This window comes from Haliaeetus albicilla, chromosome 18 (assembly GCF_947461875.1).
Source record: "Haliaeetus albicilla chromosome 18, bHalAlb1.1, whole genome shotgun sequence".
In the NCBI taxonomy this organism is placed as follows: Eukaryota; Metazoa; Chordata; class Aves; order Accipitriformes; family Accipitridae; genus Haliaeetus; species Haliaeetus albicilla.
This window is the reverse complement of record NC_091500.1, coordinates 20,857,080-20,876,135: the sequence shown is the minus strand read 5'-3', so window position 1 is coordinate 20,876,135 and position 19,056 is coordinate 20,857,080. Positions and strand designations below refer to the sequence as shown.

The following is a 19,056-nucleotide window of genomic DNA, read 5'->3' as shown; positions in this document are numbered from 1 at the left end:
CGTAAAGTGCCAATGACAGAAGACATAAAATAGGACACAAAGTTGCCTTCTTTTTCAAATACATTGACAAAGAGAACTAGTGAAAAGTGTACCCAGAATTTACTTTACCGCATAACATGGTAGTATTTTTTTCTTTTAGTCTGAACATTTGTCCTTCACATTTCCATGAAAATGACTCTGATATCAGAACTGACTACACAGGTAGCTCTTGGTTCCTAGCAGGACAAAAATAAACAAGTCAAGCATTAACGTCAGCTTCTGCTTTGTGGGAACATGCTGTGGCCAAAAAGATTTTGAAATCATTTGCATGTTTAAAGCTTGAGTGAATACCAGTGCATAAAGCTCATAGGGTAAGCTGGGCCCCTGGAAAGTACTTCACTTTCAGATTTCAGAACAGTTACTGCCATCGATAAAGTACAGAACTGTGGAAGATAATCTCCTCAACAGACAAAAGGTCAGACTATAAAACTTTTGCTTGCCATTTTCCAGAAGAAATTCATTATATTAACTCATGAAATGTGAAATGAAGGGGTGTTTTCACGTTGAGTTTCTATGGGTAATATTGCTTCCCTGAATTTTTAGACCTGATTTATTAATTATTAATTTTCTTATGTTGATAGAGTATAGAACTAAAAATATTTTAAATCTGCAATCAACATAGCATATGTGAAAAATGTTACTTCTTGGATAGTTTATATATTTGTACTGCTGTAATAACTACCAGAAAAACCAGTGCACTGAAATGGAGAATGTGGCTCCCATTTGCCATCTAAGTATATTCATTGTGCTGCTTGATACCACAGTTATACTTGGATAGAAGTACAGAGGGGTCTGATCAATGTTATTATTAGTTTGGCCAGTTTCACTATCTTATGTGCAATGACAAATTTACAGTCAAATCATGTCGGTGCACAGAGAAGTTCAAAATGAATGGTAAAATATTGCTGAATTTCTTATATGTAGGCTGTGTTGTTAATATTGTCAGAACACATTATGTTATAAAATAAAGTGATGTATCTGCTAGTGCTAGAAGTTTCTCAAAATGGAAAAAAATAATAAGGAAGGAAGGAAAAAAGAGAAAGTGAACTACAGTTATTTCTAAAAATTAATATTCTGAACTTCAAAAACAGTCAAACGTGGCTACAAATCTAATTTAAAAGTAAAATTTCTATATGTAGGAAATTATAGTATGGCTTATAATTAGAAGATGAAGGTATGTATTTTGTCAACAATTATCTCTTCTTTCTTGTAGATGAAAGTGTTCATTATTTTGGGGATTTCAGCAGCTATAGCCTTCACAGCTGTTTTCTTTTCTTTCCTTCAGATAGGCAAAGATATCCTCTTTGGTGAGTAACAGAAAAAATACATGTTATTTTCTTTTTGTCGGTGATTGCTGTTAAGCTGAAAATACACTGGCACTGCAGACAGTTTAGCAAAGGCAGTTTAGCTTAATCTGTTTTTACGTGCAAAATACAGTATCTGACTTCAGTGAGAATTATTCCATGGGTGTTTTCTTTTAAAATGCAGCTTCATGAATTCACAAAGGAAAACTTTGTATGTGTAATGTATCTATCTCAATTATGTATTCTTTGACTAGGAGTGATTTTACTTTCTTAGTGACATTCATAAGTCAGATGACATGCTTACGAGCATGATTGCTGGATTTCGTTCCCAGACTGCCAATCACTACATTTAGTCATCCTGGGCTAGAGTCAGTTGCCATAGGATATTGCAGCTGGCACCCTGCTGCTGGCCCACGAGGGTGAACTTCTCCTCTGGGTCCGTTCTCTGCTGGCACACTCAGGATACCGGGGAGATTTTAGAGCATCTCAGATTGCACTACTGCCTATGTTCAAACAATATTATCTTGCCATTTTAAACATCAGAGCTATTTTATTTGCATCTGTTCAAGCTAAATCAGTTAGATCTAGTAGACGAGAAATACAGCAGATACTAGATTGAATTTTAAGAGACTTCTGCAGAGACTGATTTTACATTAAAGTAGGGCAGAGATGATGAAGAAATAAGATTCTAATCTTTACATTCTCCTAATTAATTATACAGCTGTAGATCTGACTCAGAAGGGAAAGTCCTCAGGAAAGTTTTCACTTGAAGTTAGCATAGAATCACAAATGAAACAAAATTATATACAAAATAAAGTAAACAAAAAAACCCTGAACCAACCCCCAAGCCATTACTTCAGATGGGCAATCTTTTTTGGATCATCACTGTGAAACAGGGGATCAGATTTATTTTCCATAGTGGATCCTCTACTTGGAGCTTCCATACTAATTGCTTGGAATGACATGGTATATAATGAGGTTATATTGCATTTTAGTTAATATAAAATTAATTATATGTAGACTGTAAATAAATGGATTAGATGGACTGCATATGATTCTTTTTTATAGTAAGCATCCTTTGAACTGATGGGAACAATATAAAATAATGTTTATTACTGCAAGAACCACATTTTTTAAAACACTGCATTGGTACCAAAATCATATTTCTCAGTAGAAAAGGAAGGGAGACAATGGAATTCAGGTATAGCAGGTGGATCTTCTCTTCTAGATCAGAGTCTGAATCAATACCACATGATGAGCAGTACTTTGAGCATAAATATATTTCTCAGAGGTAAACTCCCTAGGAGTAATTAAAAATCATGCAATATTAAATTCTAAAAAGTTAGCTCTTGTATGGCCTATAAAGATCAGTCTTGCTTTTTAAAATAGACTCAAAACCATTTTCAGATGTAACAGAAATCTGAATGATGACATTAAATGAATCATCGAATTTTTTATCATATATAGGTGAAAAAAGAAATAACTACTGCTATACTTAGAGGCTGAGAAGATCTTTAGTCAAGTGAAGTAGAATTTTGCCTAGGAAAGATTACTCCTCATCACACATTATTTTCCCTTTATCTGAACACCCTATTCAAAAAGTACATCACAGAAATAGCACAACATGGACTACAGTTAAAATATGTCACTTAAAATTACAGTGTACATAAATTATGAGCAATTGTACATAAATGATTGTTAGCAAACTATTATTATTCATGATTCATTTTCTAAGAAAAATGGGTGATCTCATAAAATATAGATGGGAATTAAACCACCGGATTTTAAATATAACTGATTCATTTACTATAAAGCTAGATCTACACAAAAGAGGAATAATCTATGTTCCATGACAGCACTACGCAAAATAGGAAAGCTGAAGTATTATTAGCTTCACATATGTCTTTCCATCAAATATAGGTGGAGAAATGAAAATAGGGCTTTCATGCATTGGTCAGAAGGTCTTATAGTTTGGCAATTATGCCTGAATATGGACTTGAGTTCTTCATGTGGCTCAGGCCAGCTCATACTACCTGTGAGGGAGGCTTGGATTTGTCCTATCAATCCAAGGACAGTTTAATGCAAAATACATGTGAAGCCTAAGGAGCATAATCACATACACAGAATACAACACGTTTCAGCTGGACCTGTTAGGTTTGGTACTACATAAGGTGTGCACAGCTGGATTTATACTGGAAGAAACAGAAGGAAAGTCTAACTCTTCAACCCTTATAAATTAGGGAAGAATTCATTTACTACCCCACCTTATCTCTTTCAGAAAGCTCAGAAGCCACAACATTAGTTCCAGGAACACTAAAATATGGAGATCATTTTAATGGGGAAAAATTACATATAGCTTAATATTACAAACCTGTATATTTTGTAAATGTAAATATTTGAATAAATATGTTATTGAATAACATATTCATCTTTCTTTCTTTTTATTTTTTTCCCTGTTGAGAAGAAACTGAAGATAACTGCATTACTGAGGCTATCCAGAGGGGCTCTAATCTGGTGGATTATGCTGGACATTATACACTGAAAAGGTAAAAAAAAAAAAGAAGAAGAAGGATCTACTCAGCAAAAAGCTTTCATAAGAGACAAGCTTGAGATCAGTCTGCTTCTTTGAGAAAACATAATTATAGATTGTTTATGATCATCTGTACCAATATAACCTTATGCATTATCACTGCATGAGCTGCTGTCTTAAAATGGGAGAAAAATATGAAATATGAAAATAAACAGGAATGTTTTTCTGATCTAAGTAACATACCACATTCCATTAATATGTGGCTCAAAAAATTGTAATTTTATGGACATTACATATTTTTGAACTTTAATTATGCTTTTTCCAGTGCAAAGTGAGATGGAAAAACCCTATTGCCTTAAATGGGACTGTTGAAGTGAACTGCACATTTCTGTGGTCTGATACACATTGTTGTTAACCATTGGATCTTTCTTAGGCAGAACATTGCTAATAACAGCTCTCTGAGAACTGGTCATGTCTTTTGGTTAAGCTTGGGATTAACCCTGTAAGCAGCCAAAGGCTTTCAGCAGAGCATCGGAAGATGTGCGTTAGTGTCACCACTGAGGCATGTGCTTTCCTGTTTTGCGGAATCAGAGCCACAAGTGTCCAACACCTGCATTAGGAGTCTGAGTCTCATAAGAGTATCATTTGCTCTTATGTTAAATGGTATAAAATACTTGGTCTTTCAATTGTACTTCTATTGTGTGCTTTTACATAATTCAATTCATTGTCGCCCAATTAAGTGGGGCAGTGAGAATTACAAATATCATTAAGAGACTTCTTCCTGGTTTAATATAGGCTTGTAAAAGCACTCTACACCTGCCTTTTAGATATTAGTCCTTGGCCATTTGCAAAGTACAGAGGACTGAACTATTATCTAATCTGATCATTATATTGAGGAGTGAACATGTGTGAATCCTTAATTAAAAAATTCTGCTTTTTCACATCAGTTTAAAGCTACTAAGGCTTCTTTCTTTTGTACCTTTAAGAATATTGAATACTTGAATTAAAGCTTTGGTCAGCACAAAGACTAAAAACAAGAAAGGAATACATGTGACTAAATATTTGAGCTTCTGGAAGTTACAGAGGTCACCGTACTGTGAAAACTCATTTTACTTTGGCTTACAAGCAATTGAAGGAAACTACAGTGCAATATAGATGAGCTCAGTGCTGTCTTTGAAACTGAAAAGCCAGCCCTGAGATGAAAAGGCAGCTCCTTTTTCAGGTTAGAATGGAAAAACTCCTAGTTGTTCCATGTACAATAGTCCAACCTGATGTTTGCTGAATTCTTGTGTCTGAACTGCAAACTGAGTCAGAATAACTGGTTTTCTCCTGAGACCTCAGTTTGACCTTGAATTGTGATTAAAATGGACAAGTACATTTCTTCACCTAAGCTGTTTAATACCACCACTTAAAATCTTGAATTGTCATTTGTATTTTAACTGCTGGAGCACTTGACTGGCAATGGACTAAGCATATTGGCTGAAATTGTTTTATTATTCTAGTTTTTAAAAATGTCAGGATTTTCTAGGGAAATGCCACTTCTCAGAAATTACTTCCCAGGTTTGAAGGTCACATGGGTCCCAGTATGGTCCTCATAGTTTTCTGTGCTGTTCATGACTGTCTCCCCTTGCCAAGTGCTTCTCATGACTGTTTGCTAGTACCTGCCTGCTATTCCAATTAGCTCAGGAGTTTGTTAGTCTTTAAGAGTAGGTGTTCGTGTTTGTCATTAAATATAAATATTCATAATAGTATTAACATAGCATAGATGGAACACAATGACATCATCATTAAAATGTACTGGTTGTATTACAGCAGCAATGCCACTGGGAATCAAGGCAGTTTGAATAGGACTTTCAGAGCTATATGTCACCTGTGAGATCATAACACTTACACAGTGGTATGTGCAAATTCATTGCTAATTTAGCATCAGGTGCATTATAACATACATTTTGAAAGTAGTAGTTGGCTTGCAAGAGGAAACTCTAATTCCAGTAAATCTCATTATAATAATGACCAGTACAAATTATGAAACTTGTACTAGCTTTAACTAGTGAATCTCAGCACTGCTGGGAGGGCTTCCGATTCTGACTGTACATTCTTTTTTATATTCTGCTGACTCTCTGTTTTTTCTGGGTTTTAAGGTGTAGAAGAAACTAAAGATAACTCCAGAATGGGCAAGCTGTGCAAAGTGATAGTCTCCTAGGCCCGTGTTGCACACAGCTGCAAATTATCATATATTTCTTCTGTTAGAACTTGACAACTAACTCAAAAAGACTGCTGAACTAGTTATGTAGAAGATAGATGTGAATTATGGTGGTAGGTCAGGTGGGGCTTCCTCCTTGGCACTAGATATTTGGTTTGAGTGAGTTTTAGATAAGACATATTTTTCGACTCCTGTTTGGACTTACCCTAACAGATTGAAGGTAAGTACAATTCTAATACAAACACAAGAGGTTTCTCAGCCTAATTAAAGAAGGAAATGATTGAAATTACTTAGTGTATTTTAACATATGTTTTAGCTGAAGGCACAGTGTTCTTAACAGATTAAATAGATAACAACCCTAAAAAAAAAATTCAAGCCTTAACAGCAGATTAAAGATATTTCTCATCATCTTCATTCCGGTGAAATTACTTTTATTTAGTGTATACTACATTTGAACTAGTTCATTTCATGTTTTTAAAGAATCTAAATTGTAAACGTCACAATTTAGGACTATTCTATTGGCCCCTATCTATGCCAAATCAAAAGGACCATCTACAGAAAGGACCATCTATGGAATCATCTTTATGCATAGGGAAGTGGAAAATAATTTTCAGTGTTCCAGATAAGAAGTTGTAGTTGCAGAAACAGACTGGGCATGATCTGTTAGTCAGTGCCACTCTGGTCTTAAAGCAGACAGGCCATGTACTTACGCATTACAAGAAAGAAGAAATTATATTCTTTATAATTTTACAACTTTATCACTTTATATTCTGCACTATGTCACTGTTTTGAGAGACCTCCTCAATGGTGACAAATATCTAAGGCATTAATTCTGGTTAGAAATCTCTAAACAAGATATGCTATAAATATATTAATTTAAGGCAGAAAGAAATCTCAGAGCCTCAAAATGTCTGAGGCTGAAAGAGGAAGCGTGGCTCATACTCTGGAGAATTTATTTTAATTTGGGGGGTGAGTTAATATATATATATACTTTTTTTAATTATGATCTGTAATGAGACTCAGCAACTGAGAGTCTGGCAAATGTAAAGAACCTTCTGTCCAAACATCATAGTCCGCACTAGGACTTATATTGTTAAACAAGTACGAAGACACTTTATATCTGATCTCATCTTCCTAATAATGATACTATCACAGGTCATTCTATTAGCTTTATGGGGCCATTTTTGCATTACAAAATATCAAGGCAGTTTGTAACTTACACAGTCAGAAAACCAGCATCATCTTCCAGAATTAGAGTTCAGCTTCAGGGGTGTGGGTGAGAACTAGAAGGGACTAGCATGCATAAGTGGGGGGGATGGGATGGGACATGACATGATACAGAGGAAATGTGGCAAACTAATAACTGCTGTGATAATCTTACAATATCTGTGAGATTAGACAAAAGATAGGGGAGAAAATATCTCAAAATGGAACATACCTCGCTGTTAAGGGTGGTGATTCTTTAGTTTGAGGGTTTTTTTGCAGGGGGTGTGTGTGTGGTATTTTTGATTCTTAGCTCCTAGATAATTTGTACAAATGTTCTTATTTAACTCATTTGTACGAACATGTTTCCCTGTTCATATAATTTTTTTTTAAATGATGCATGACTTAATATCCTCATGTGGATATTAAATATTAAACCTGAGTTCTTGGCATTTAGCTATATCATCTTCCTTTTCTTTTTAACTGGGACACAGTTCAGGACTTTTAATTCTCCAGATTCTCAGTCAAATTCCTAATTGCCTACGGAAAACCTGAAAAACATGGTACTGAGGAGCTAGATAGCTCTTTTTCTTCGTTGCAAGAGTTCTCAAGCTCTGCTCTTGAAAGGAAAGGAATAGTTTCTCTATAACGAATAAATGTGCAGGCTAAGGCTCCTCTGGATAAATTAAGGACAAATTTAGCATCTAGAAAAACCCTGGGAGTTGTATTTTCTTACTTAATGCTTTTTATGTAAGTATGTTTCTAATTTTGCAAACAGAAATTTAACTGTTTTGCCGAAATCAAAACTGCAGTTTCCATTTTAAACTTGTCTCATGCTTTAAACAAACCTAAGTGTATATGACAACACAATGTTTTCATGAAAATTGCATGTCCAAATAAATCTGTGCTGCAGAGAAGCCCTCAGGGGTGTCTGCAACCTATGACCATGTCTGGAAATGGAATAGACTGGAGTGTTTTTTTCTGAGCTATAGGAGTTAGTTTAGGACTTGGGACTTCCAGCTAAAAAAGAAGTTCTCCCTGATGCACTTTTCTCAAGGCTTCTTGAGACAGTGGAAAGACAGCCCATACTGAGTAAAAAATAAATCTTGCAGTGAATCACAGAGCAGTTGAGAGACATCGGGAGACCATCTAGGCCAGCACTGTGCCAGGTTGCTCAGCACACTGTCCATTTGGGCTTTGAGTATCTCCAAAGATGAAGACTTCACAACCTTTCTGGGCAGCCTGTTGCAGTGTCTGATTACCCTCACAGTAAAAAGGATTTTTCATATGTTTAAATGTTTAACTTTATGTTACAGAAGTTATCTCATCAAACCTGAACTCCTTAAAGTTAGAGGTAAGACCAGGCTGTAAACTAACATATATAGCCATATAACTGTCTAATGAAGCCCTACTAAACTAATTGGTGAAACTCCATATATAACTAGTCATTACAAGGCAGGTGCTTGGACAGTCTCTGAGAGGAGACATGTCTCTGTCATCAACTGCAGATGGCATCTAGACGACTGTGGGCCAGTTGCTTGACTGTTAGGTGCTAAGGCATTTGTGAATCCACCTGCAATGATTGAGATGGTCTTTGATATTAAATGTTACATGAAAGCAAAGCCTACTCACGTAGATGTGTCTGTAGTGGGAGTCCTGTATTGTGACTATTCTACACAAGGTCTTCCCAGCCACTTTGTGCTGTAGGCTCTGTCCATCCCAACAGTTTCCATCTCATCCTAAAGGCTTCTCAAAAGCTTAACCCTGTTGTGTGCGTCCCATGGAAGGGCACTTTCCCTTTCTTTCCAGAATTTTCCTTGCAGAACAAGGTCACGAAGTAGTCTTCCTCTCTGCTTTCCCAGCATAACCTTCAATCATATAAATACACCTTAAATAAATCATAAATATAAATCATAAAAATATACCTTAAATTCGGAACATATCCAACATAGACAAATACAGCTATGAATAAATTCTAAAAGGTTATGTGTTAAAAAACCTTCTGTGTTTTATCTCAATTATAGAAATATCCAAGGAAAGGGAATAGCAACTCCTACCTTGCTGCTGGCTTTCTCAAAATCTCCTGAACAAGAGAGTCAAGATATTTCCCAAGCAGCTGAACGAATGGAAATGTCAATTCAAGTGCTGAAACAAAAAGTTTGCCAGAAGCACAAACGTTCATTGCATCCAACTGGTAAATATAGTATATTGACACTGGCAAAAACCCCTGTTGATTTCTTGAATGCTGTCTTTTAGATTAAACTTGGGTTAGCTTCACTTTTATTTTACCTTCAGCAGGAGTACGTATCTTGTCCACACCCTGGGGCCAGGATGCCCTCTCTTTTGTTCTTAAAAGCACCTCACATAGTCACATTTGTCTTTGCTGGAATGTCGGCTGTGTTCCTATAGTTGAGGAGAGCAGCACTATGCTACTGGCATCCTGTGAACTCATGACTGTATATTTGTATTGCCTATAAATCAGCTTGCATATCCGCAGTGTTGCAAGCTTCTTTTTTACAGTGAAATATCTATCTTCCCCAACACTTTGGGTTTAGTGCTCCTGGGGCCTAGAGTCTACAGATAAAATAATACAATTTCTATCACTCTATGGCACTGGCATTTTCAAATACACTTCCTCTGGACATTTATGGCCTTATGGATAACCCTCTCTTAAGAAAATACTTTCTTATTTCCAAAACTAATTTTATAATGCATGCTGTTGCACATTTATTTCCACTTTATTTCTATTTTAAGTGTTTTCTTATGTTAGATGGAAAAAGAAGGAGAGTCCAGAAAGTTCCATGAAGTTTAGTTGTCTAAGTGAAGTAAAATTCTTGTTGCTGTTAATTAGAGATTAATTTCAAGAGGTCTGTCTGGTGTCTGGAAGGCTCAAAAACTCAGAGACATTGACTTTTTTTCCATAATTTAATTCTGTCACTTAGAGCAGCATGAACTGGAGAACTGTAATTTGTATTCTCTTAATACAATAACATGGATTTCTTTTTAACATGACATTCTTTTAACATGACATTCTTTTTTAAGATATGGAAGCATTAGAGTGCTGTAGACAAACAAAGATCCACAGTTATTTTACTTTTTTTTTTCTTTTTGGAAACACCTGGAATACTAAACTAATGGGACATTTGTAGAACTAAAAATTATATCTATATGTGTGTGCGTGCATATATTTATATATACACAGACACTCACACACAGAGATAAAATTATTTTTCTACTGGTGCAGTTTCAAAAGAAATTGCATTTCTAAAGCATAGAACAAGTGTACAAAACTTGTTAATTTTCAAAACCAAAACAACTTTAATGGAAGATGAATAGAGGCTATACAGTCTATGTGCCATGCCAAAGAGTAGTTTTATGTGAATTAAAGAACTAAATTGACTTTAAAGAAAACATGTGAGTCAATACGTAGGCAGCACAGATAACCGGGGAACTGGGCACTCAGTATAACTTTGAACCTGAACTAACATGGAAATACAGCTGTATCCACAAATTTGGCATGAGTAGCTAGCACATAACGACAAGGTTACGTAGCCACTCTAATAGCCCATTCTCTCTCTGTTCCCACCCCTACCTTGCACAGGTTCTAGCTGCTCAGCAGAGCAGTTTTTCAGCTTGGCTGTTGAACCTTTTTGTGTTCGTTTTTCTGGCTTACTTTTTTTGGCTTGATTAATGGATTAAAGTAGCTTAGTTCAGAATTGGATGGGTAGAACGGATAGGTGGTGGAAGTGGGTGACCTGCAGAAGCCAGTTGGGAGAGAAGGGCAAGAGTTAGAATCTGTCTCTAGCATTTTCTTTCAGCATGTGATGGTTACTGTCAGTTTGAATGGCGAGAGTTCTCTGAGTTCAGGAAGGATATTGCTCCTCTTTCACGTGTACTTCTACCTCCAACCAACCATACATGTGTTTACATACATGTGTAGGTGACAGAGGGTGCCAGCTCTCTGGAGCTTACGCAACAACATGACTTTGTCCCTCGTCAGCAGAATGCTCACTGGGACACCCATCTGGGATCATAATTCAAAGATATTAATAACATGCTGTCTACTGGTATACAGCTCCCTGATTTTACCTAGCTTCCAAATTCCAGCTGTTAATTCTAAGCCTTTTCCACTCCACACTTAATTATATAGTCAGCTGTAGTCTCTTTAAATTTCTGCATCTTTGCAGTCCCACATTTTTCCCCCTTGGTATATATTTCTGTTCTTGAATGGCATTTTTCCACCTTTGTTGTAAGCACAGGGACCAGCCAAACAATGTGACTACAATGCAGGGAAAGAAGGAAGAGAGAGCAGGTCAAAGAAGGAGAAAAAGGAGCGGGTCAACCTCAGTTCTCAGCTATGGCTGGACTACTCATTCTCTATACATCAGATAATAAAACCAACTGTTCCCTTTCACCCTCTATCTCCTCTAAGACCCCGAGACTGCTTACTGAACCACATCTCACTAAGTGCTCTTTCCTAGGAAGAAGAGAGGGGATGCTGTAGTTGTAGCTGACAATAATGCCTTTTCTCCTGTGGCAGCTATATAGCAATAGAGCAAATTGCTTGTTTGGGTTCTTCCTTTCAGATATTTTATCAGCTGATCTGCTTGCTATGATTGCTAATATTTCTGGATGTCTGCCTTATATGTTGCCACCAAAATGTCCAAACAATTGCTTAGCTAATAAATATCGACTCATCACTGGTGCCTGCAATAACAGGTATGTATGATAAGAATTGTGCCCTGAAAAATGCTTCTGTCTTATTCTTTAAACTCAAGAGGCTATGTTTACTTTTTTCCTAGAAAAATTGGGGGAGATGACCTCAGACAGCTAACTTTGGCATCAATGTTGAGGTGTCTCTGAAAGCTTCCAGGGGAAGAACCCCTTCATCTAAACTTTGGTACACTAATTTCTACAGGCAGGCTTTCCCTATGAAGGCTTCCAAGATTATGTAAGGAACTTTAAATTTAGGGTGGACTGGTTCAGTAGATGTCTTTTTCTATATAAATTAAACAGACTGAATTCTAACCCAGCATTCATTTTTGTTTGAATTGGATAAAATGATATTGAGCAGGAAAATATAATTACTTCACGAGGAGCAATAAGAAAATCAAGTAGATTCTCATTTTTGTATTTCCCCACAATCTGGACATTTAGCAAGCATGCATCTAAAAATTCTGGGTGATATATTTATTTTTATATATCTATTTATATAAATATTAGTGGCTATCTGAATGACTATTATTTACTACTGTTATCTACTTGTTACCTAATATATGTGGCAATTGTTTCCTGCAAAACCCAACATAACAGATGAAACTATTTTCAGAATCCTCCAATGCAATGCGGGTCTAAAACTGAGAATGAAAGCCCTTCTGAGTACAAGTGTAAACAATATTTATACTCAGCAGCCTTTGGATATGTAGGTGTAAAGGCAGACTGTAATGTTACAAGTGAAGGGCTACTGAGCTGTAAAAGGTAGGCTATTAGCGTTGCACAGGTGAAGGCACTCTGCAGCGTGGTGAATGAACAGCAGTAAAATTCTTCAGTTTTATTATTCAATCAGTCTGTTTTTATGAGATGAATCTGTTTTGCTATATCACAAGTCATTTGCAAGGAACATGCCTGATAGGCTCTTCGTTGAAAGAACACAACCTGATATGCATCGATGTTACAAATCTAACTATGTGGATATCCATAATTTCCCCCAAGCACTTGCAGAGTTGCTTGGAATCTGAACTAACAGCTAGTATAATATTTGCACTGACAACTCTATCAGGGCTTGAACACATTGGCCAAGATTCATGCAGCTGAACATGGCTGAAGCTCTTAATTTGCAGGCATGGCTGCTGTAGTCTTTCTCTCCAGAGACAGAGAGAAACACACTCTCCTGTGGGTAAGGTAAAACATCTTTTTCTCTTCAGTGACTCTGGTAATACTAGGATGCGTATAGGCATTTCAGGCTGGTTTCTAAAGCTGGGTGGGGTAAATATGATCCACTGAGTCTGGTTAGTCTGTAGTCACTGTGTTCTACTTTGTATAGTTTTATGCTTGCACCAAATCAGTGTTTAAACCCATCACTCATATTTGGTGGTGTTTTAGACTCTTTGCTCTAAACATCTGTAAAAGATGCAAGGCAGCAAAAAAACAAAACCAAAGACTTTGAAACCAGTGAGTCAGATAACTTAGTCTAAAACTTGTGAGCCCCTTGAAATACCTCAAGCTTTACTGAAATACATCAGCTTAAAAAGCCCATTATACTATATTGTAAACAACATATTCTACGATGTAAGCCAGCTTCAGAGACTTCAAACATTAAATGAAGTACTGGTCTATACTTTTCCTTGCTTTACAGCTGCCACTTTCAGGCAGAAAATATATCAGGACCTATGCTGTATTTGTAATTTTAGTCACCCAGTAGGAATGTGCAGCTGTGCTGTAGATCAACAAATGCTGCATTTCATAGGTGAAATTTAAAAACAAAATTCACAGTGGAATTAATTGTTTACCTATAAGAAATCTACTTAAAAGTGAGCATGGAATTTCTTTTCAAATGTTTTACTCAATCAGTTCATGTATTTGGGACAAATCAGATAGATTACAAAGGATTTATTCCACAGCACTGAGATTACCTTGTTTTAGTGTGAACTTCCTAGAACAAAGGCATAACAGAATAGCATAAGCATGTCCTTCTATGGAGAGTATCAACATGACATCAGACATTCCCAGCAGTGTCATTATCCACATTTACTAGTAACAGATATGAACAGATTTTACTTTTCTTTCTGCCTGAAGGCATATGTGTGGATAATAAGCAAGATTAAATTTATAACATTATTTTTAAATGAAGAATAAGGGAGACAAGGCACATCAAAATAGCTATTCCCCACACACACACACATTTTTTATCCCAACTAACTAGCATTGATCTGTGTAGTTTTTAGTGTCTAGTGCAATAGAGGGATTCAAAGGTGAAGGAACTACATGTACTAAAGGAATGGAATCTCACAGTGCAATTAACCTCACCTAATCTTAGCTTTCCAGGGTAGTTATGTCTACTGCAAGGCTGCAGCTTTGGCTGTTCCTAATAGTGAGAGATAGGTTGGGATGACAGGGTGGCAGCCAGGCATTGTCTGTCTCTCTGGCTTGATGGACAGGTGCTTAGATGACTAGATTACATTTTGTATGCCTAATATTTGGGCAGCTAGGAGGAATTTTATCTGCAGCATTTCTATTTCATTGCTGGGTCATTAACCATTTCATCAGGTAAGAACCTGAGGCTTAGTCTGAAGCTCTAATAATGTCAGAGTTAGGGGTATGAATATGGCTCACCTAGGGGAAAGAACGAGCAGTCCCCACTAAATCCATTCACTGTAAGAAGGAATTGAGATGTTTCCTTTAGCATAGCTGCTTCACTTCAATACAAGCTAAGTGTTCAGTTTAGTGGCAGGCTTATTTTTCAGAAGTTTTCCGTGTTTGCCAGAAGTTATGTCCATGGTAGCTCAGAGTGATGTAAAACATGACAAAATCTAATTATTAAATTGCCATATGGCATTCATTCTTTCTACCTGAAACTAGGCAGGACATTAAAATAACATTCAAAAGACATAAATCTGCATAGTGAACTGCATCTTAAAACTCCAGGTTCCTTCTAAGGGAGCCAAACCAAAACCCAAACTGAGCAATTCCAGTATTTCACAAGTGAATTAAAAGTCCCACTTCCCATAAACAGAATGTATAGTAATCAAATTTGACTACTCTATAAAGCAGTACGGTACCAAAATCTCATTATTTCAGCTGCCCTGGATAAAAACCTTTTTAACTCAAGCAAGATTCCAAGACATTAACATGTTTAATGTAATAATAAAAAGGCATGTGAGAAGGGTTTTACTAAAGTAGCATTCCAGTGATCTGCTAAAATATAAAAGCAATCAGGAGAAAAATCACTGGTTAAGCAGTTAAATTAACATTTCATTATTTTTAATTGAGTGAAATAGCACTACACTATGTGCAGTATTAGATGCAATTTCAATAAAGGCAAATCAACTGTAACTAATTTGAATGCTTTATTAAAGCATACTTCAACCTTCAAGTGTGAATTATTGTGGATAATTAAGTGTATTACTGTACCATATAGCTTGGCAAATTGAGCCACTTCAGTGTGCGGGAGATCAATGAAGTATTAATAAAATAATTGTTCCCTCTTTAGTGTCCCAATAGACATACAAATGTATGTTTTAACACTGTGTAGTTCTACTGTCTGAGGATATTTCTGGTTCTTTGTGGCTTAATTTACAATTTTGGTCAACTGGGTACATTGCAATAATTTTATTTCTTCTTTTTAATGTCTCTATATATTTAACAAGTATGAAAAATATTGAACAGGCCATATTAAAAAAACCAACCAAACAAAAAAACCCCTAACATATTCTCTTAGGAAAAATGCATTAGAAATGTTCACGATAGAAGGACAATTAATTGGGTCAAGCCCAAGACTCACTGACTATACTAATAAATAAAAATCAGCAGGAATCATTTCCTGGCCCTCAAATCAAATATGACCTGACTCTTGCTTTTACTCTTAGACTTTTGTCTGAACTTTTTTAGTCCCCTTTCCTCTTCTAAGCAGGCTGGCTGCAGGATGGCAAACTGACATGCACTAATCCCAAGGTGTGCCCAACCGAGCGTCATTCAGAGAAATGCTAATTGACGTGAGCCAAACCCACACTGCAGTTAGTGTTAGCAACTTAAAAGCATAGTTAAATGCATACCAGTGCTTGGGCTTGTGCATAGGCCTTCCCAAAGCCCCATCCAAGATATTAGTATTGATGCAACCAGAGGGAGCATTGCCATTGAATTCAGCAACTTCAGCCACTGTTCCCCTTTCCCCTTTCCTCAGTCCTTTCTCCATGGGTCTTGCTAAATTATTATTTCTGTATGACTAGTCTCCATTTTTCTTTTAAGCTTTCTTCACCTTTATTCTAGGGCTCCTTTTTTTTTCCTAAATCATGATTTCCTAGCTATTGCTCTAAACAAACATCTTTTAAAAAATACCAGCAAAGGCACTTAAGCGTATATGTGACTTCATGGGGAATGAGGTCACTATCAGGAAATCACCAGTGGGGCAAGTATTTCAAAGATGTCAGAAAGTTACCAACTTACGTTATAAACATAAGTAAGATAGTAATATTTCATTAGCAATTTAATTTTTCTTTATTTTCCTTTCGAGTCAACCTGATGTTGGCATACATGAAGACCAGCATTTGATGCTTTTCAAAGATCATTACATGATCACCTTATTGCAATGGAATATTGCTCTGTGGCTGATGATTATTTTATATTAATTATTTTATATTCAGATTACTTTATATTCAGAATAGAAATATATTAGAAATAGATTATAAAATATATAAATATTTTATATTCAGAATATATTCAGAGGCGCAAGATTTTTTTGGTTTCACTGCTGTTATTTTGGGGGGGTTTGGTTTTTTTCTTTTCCCAGGGAACATCCTAGATGGGGAGCATCCAACACGGCCTTGGCGAGGTGGCTTCCAGCAGCCTATGAGGATGGACTCAGTCAACCTCGAGGATGGGATCCCAGCATCCGATATAACGGAGTCCAGCTACCCCTGGTTAGAAAGTGTACCACAAGATCACTTGAAACACACTGGGCTAGAACCATACCTGCCACCACAGACCTCCTTTTGCATCAGTAAATCAAATAGTAGAAGAATCTGTCGAGCTCAGTTAAGGAGCCACTAGCTTTGCTACAGCACAAATGCAGTCAGCCAAGTAGTGAGACGTCCCCTGCACCTGGGCAGGGGTAAGCCCATGGAGCAGTGCAGGGGGGCACCAACTGCATTGGGGGGCAGCTCTGCCGAAAAGGACCGTGGTGGAGAGCGGGCAGGGTATGAGCCAGCCGCGGGTCTGGCCTGGCTTGCACCAGACATAGGGAAAGCAGCAGACGCGAGGTGATGATTGCTCAGCCTAGAGAAAAGGCGGTGCAGGGTGGACCTAATCACAGCCCTCCCATGCTGGGAAGGCTGTTGCAGAGAAGGAGGAGGTCTTCACAAGGATGCACACTGACATGGCAAGAGGCAATGGTCACAAGTTGCTCCAGGGGAAACTTTGTCTTGATACGAGAAAAAAAAATTGTTGTGAGAGCAATTAAATGTTGGAATAAGCTGCCTAGACAACTGCTGGAATATCCCTCATGGGAAATACCCAAGACCTGGCTTGATGGGCCTCTGAATAACCTGATCCCTGCTTTCAATAGAAAGCTGCAGCGTGTGGTCTCCAGAGTTTCCTTCCAGCCTAGACTTTCCAGTGATTTTACGATTCTTTGTTTCAATAATGGTGCCTTTATTCAGGGAAGGAGGAGGGGGAAAACAGGATTGAGTGTGAACTAAATAAGTACAAAGCACACAGACATGCTAGCATGCATATGCATGTATGTACACATGTATACCATTTCTCCCAGGTTAGTGTACCTTAACTGAACGAGTTTTACTGTCAAATCATAACTTCATTTTTTAACTAGCCCAAGTTACTGAGATAAGAAGGCATTGCAACTCATATACTTAAAAAATAGCAGAGCTGCTATAGAGGGAAGTTTGAACAAAAAATATTTGCATAGAGGACTGGGTAAAAAAATCCCCAGTGCAGCATACAATGATTTGGGCTGGATTTACTGTTTCTGGTTTGTCATCATTGCTTTGAAACCTGACTTTTAATGGACTCAATGTCTTGTTATTTTAACCACCATATGTTTGATAAGGATGAGCAAGAGAATTTAGTGTTAATGTCACCTGCAACTCATGTTATTAATTAAATAACATTGCCTTTAAGCCGCACAATTTAGCGCTTAAAGATGAAAACCTGACATTTACACAGGTAAATTTCCAGTAGATGGTACAAACTGCCTTTTTCCAGATTCATTAGGGTACATGCTTGTGATGTAAAACACACTAAAACAAAACTACATGACTGCACCAAATCTGATCATATTTGACCATCAGCAAGGTTGTTTGCTATATTTTGAAGTAAGATAGGCTAAAACTAGTGCCATAGATGTTTTTCCTTATTTACATAATTGTCTTTTTTTGTACTTTTAGCTATTCAACTATATCCTTTAAAAAGCAACATGCAAATAATGTGAAGGTGAGAGATAAGTGTGAGGATTACTATAAAGCAGTATTAGAACACAGCGTAGCTGTGCAAGTTAATAGTGATAAGAAAATCTTACTAACTGCAAGAAAAAAGTTTGTGTTTTGTGGCCACCAAAGCTATTAAAATACTGATATCAAGACTTGTATTCCTGGTGAGCTCTATGTATCTCTGCTCTTGACTATTTCAATATAAAGCCTGATGTTCCTAACAAGTCCCATGTTGGCTCTTGTCCTTACCAATTCTATTTAACTGCACCTGCCTTATACATTCATTATATAGCCCTTATATTTATTACAGACTCTGTGACTCTACTTTATGTGCTGCCCTTTCAATTGCTTGACTTCTAAGGCAGCTGCTGTATGCGAGGGAATATTTTGCAGCATGAGGGAGGAATCTGTGAATAGTAACAATACCCTAATCATCACAAACTGACTACTGATTTTGCTCTGATGGTTTTGCTTGGTTACTAGCATAAGCTGGACATGTGGCATAGATGTCTCGATGTGTTCCCCCTGAGAACATCTGGATCTCTATGCAGCTTTCACTGAAGTGCCTCAGAAATATGTTTTGGCTTCTCCTTGCCTGGGAAAATGAAGCAGAGCTTT

At 36.9% G+C, this 19,056-nt stretch overlaps 1 protein-coding gene across 1 annotated transcript in view; it reads left to right on the top strand.

The window, feature by feature from the left end:
* The first annotated feature begins 1,188 nt into the window (after positions 1–1,188).
* TPO (thyroid peroxidase) overlaps positions 1,189–19,056 on the top strand; it is a 42,800-nt gene continuing 24,932 nt past the window's right edge. The window contains exons 1-6 of the mRNA XM_069805896.1: positions 1,189–1,346; positions 3,158–3,205; positions 3,808–3,889; positions 9,304–9,473; positions 11,866–11,998; positions 16,785–16,914. Coding sequence (XP_069661997.1) covers positions 1,253–1,346; positions 3,158–3,205; positions 3,808–3,889; positions 9,304–9,473; positions 11,866–11,998; positions 16,785–16,914 — 657 coding nt within the window. The 5' untranslated portion in view covers positions 1,189–1,252. The remainder of the gene's footprint in view (positions 1,347–3,157; positions 3,206–3,807; positions 3,890–9,303; positions 9,474–11,865; positions 11,999–16,784; positions 16,915–19,056) is intronic.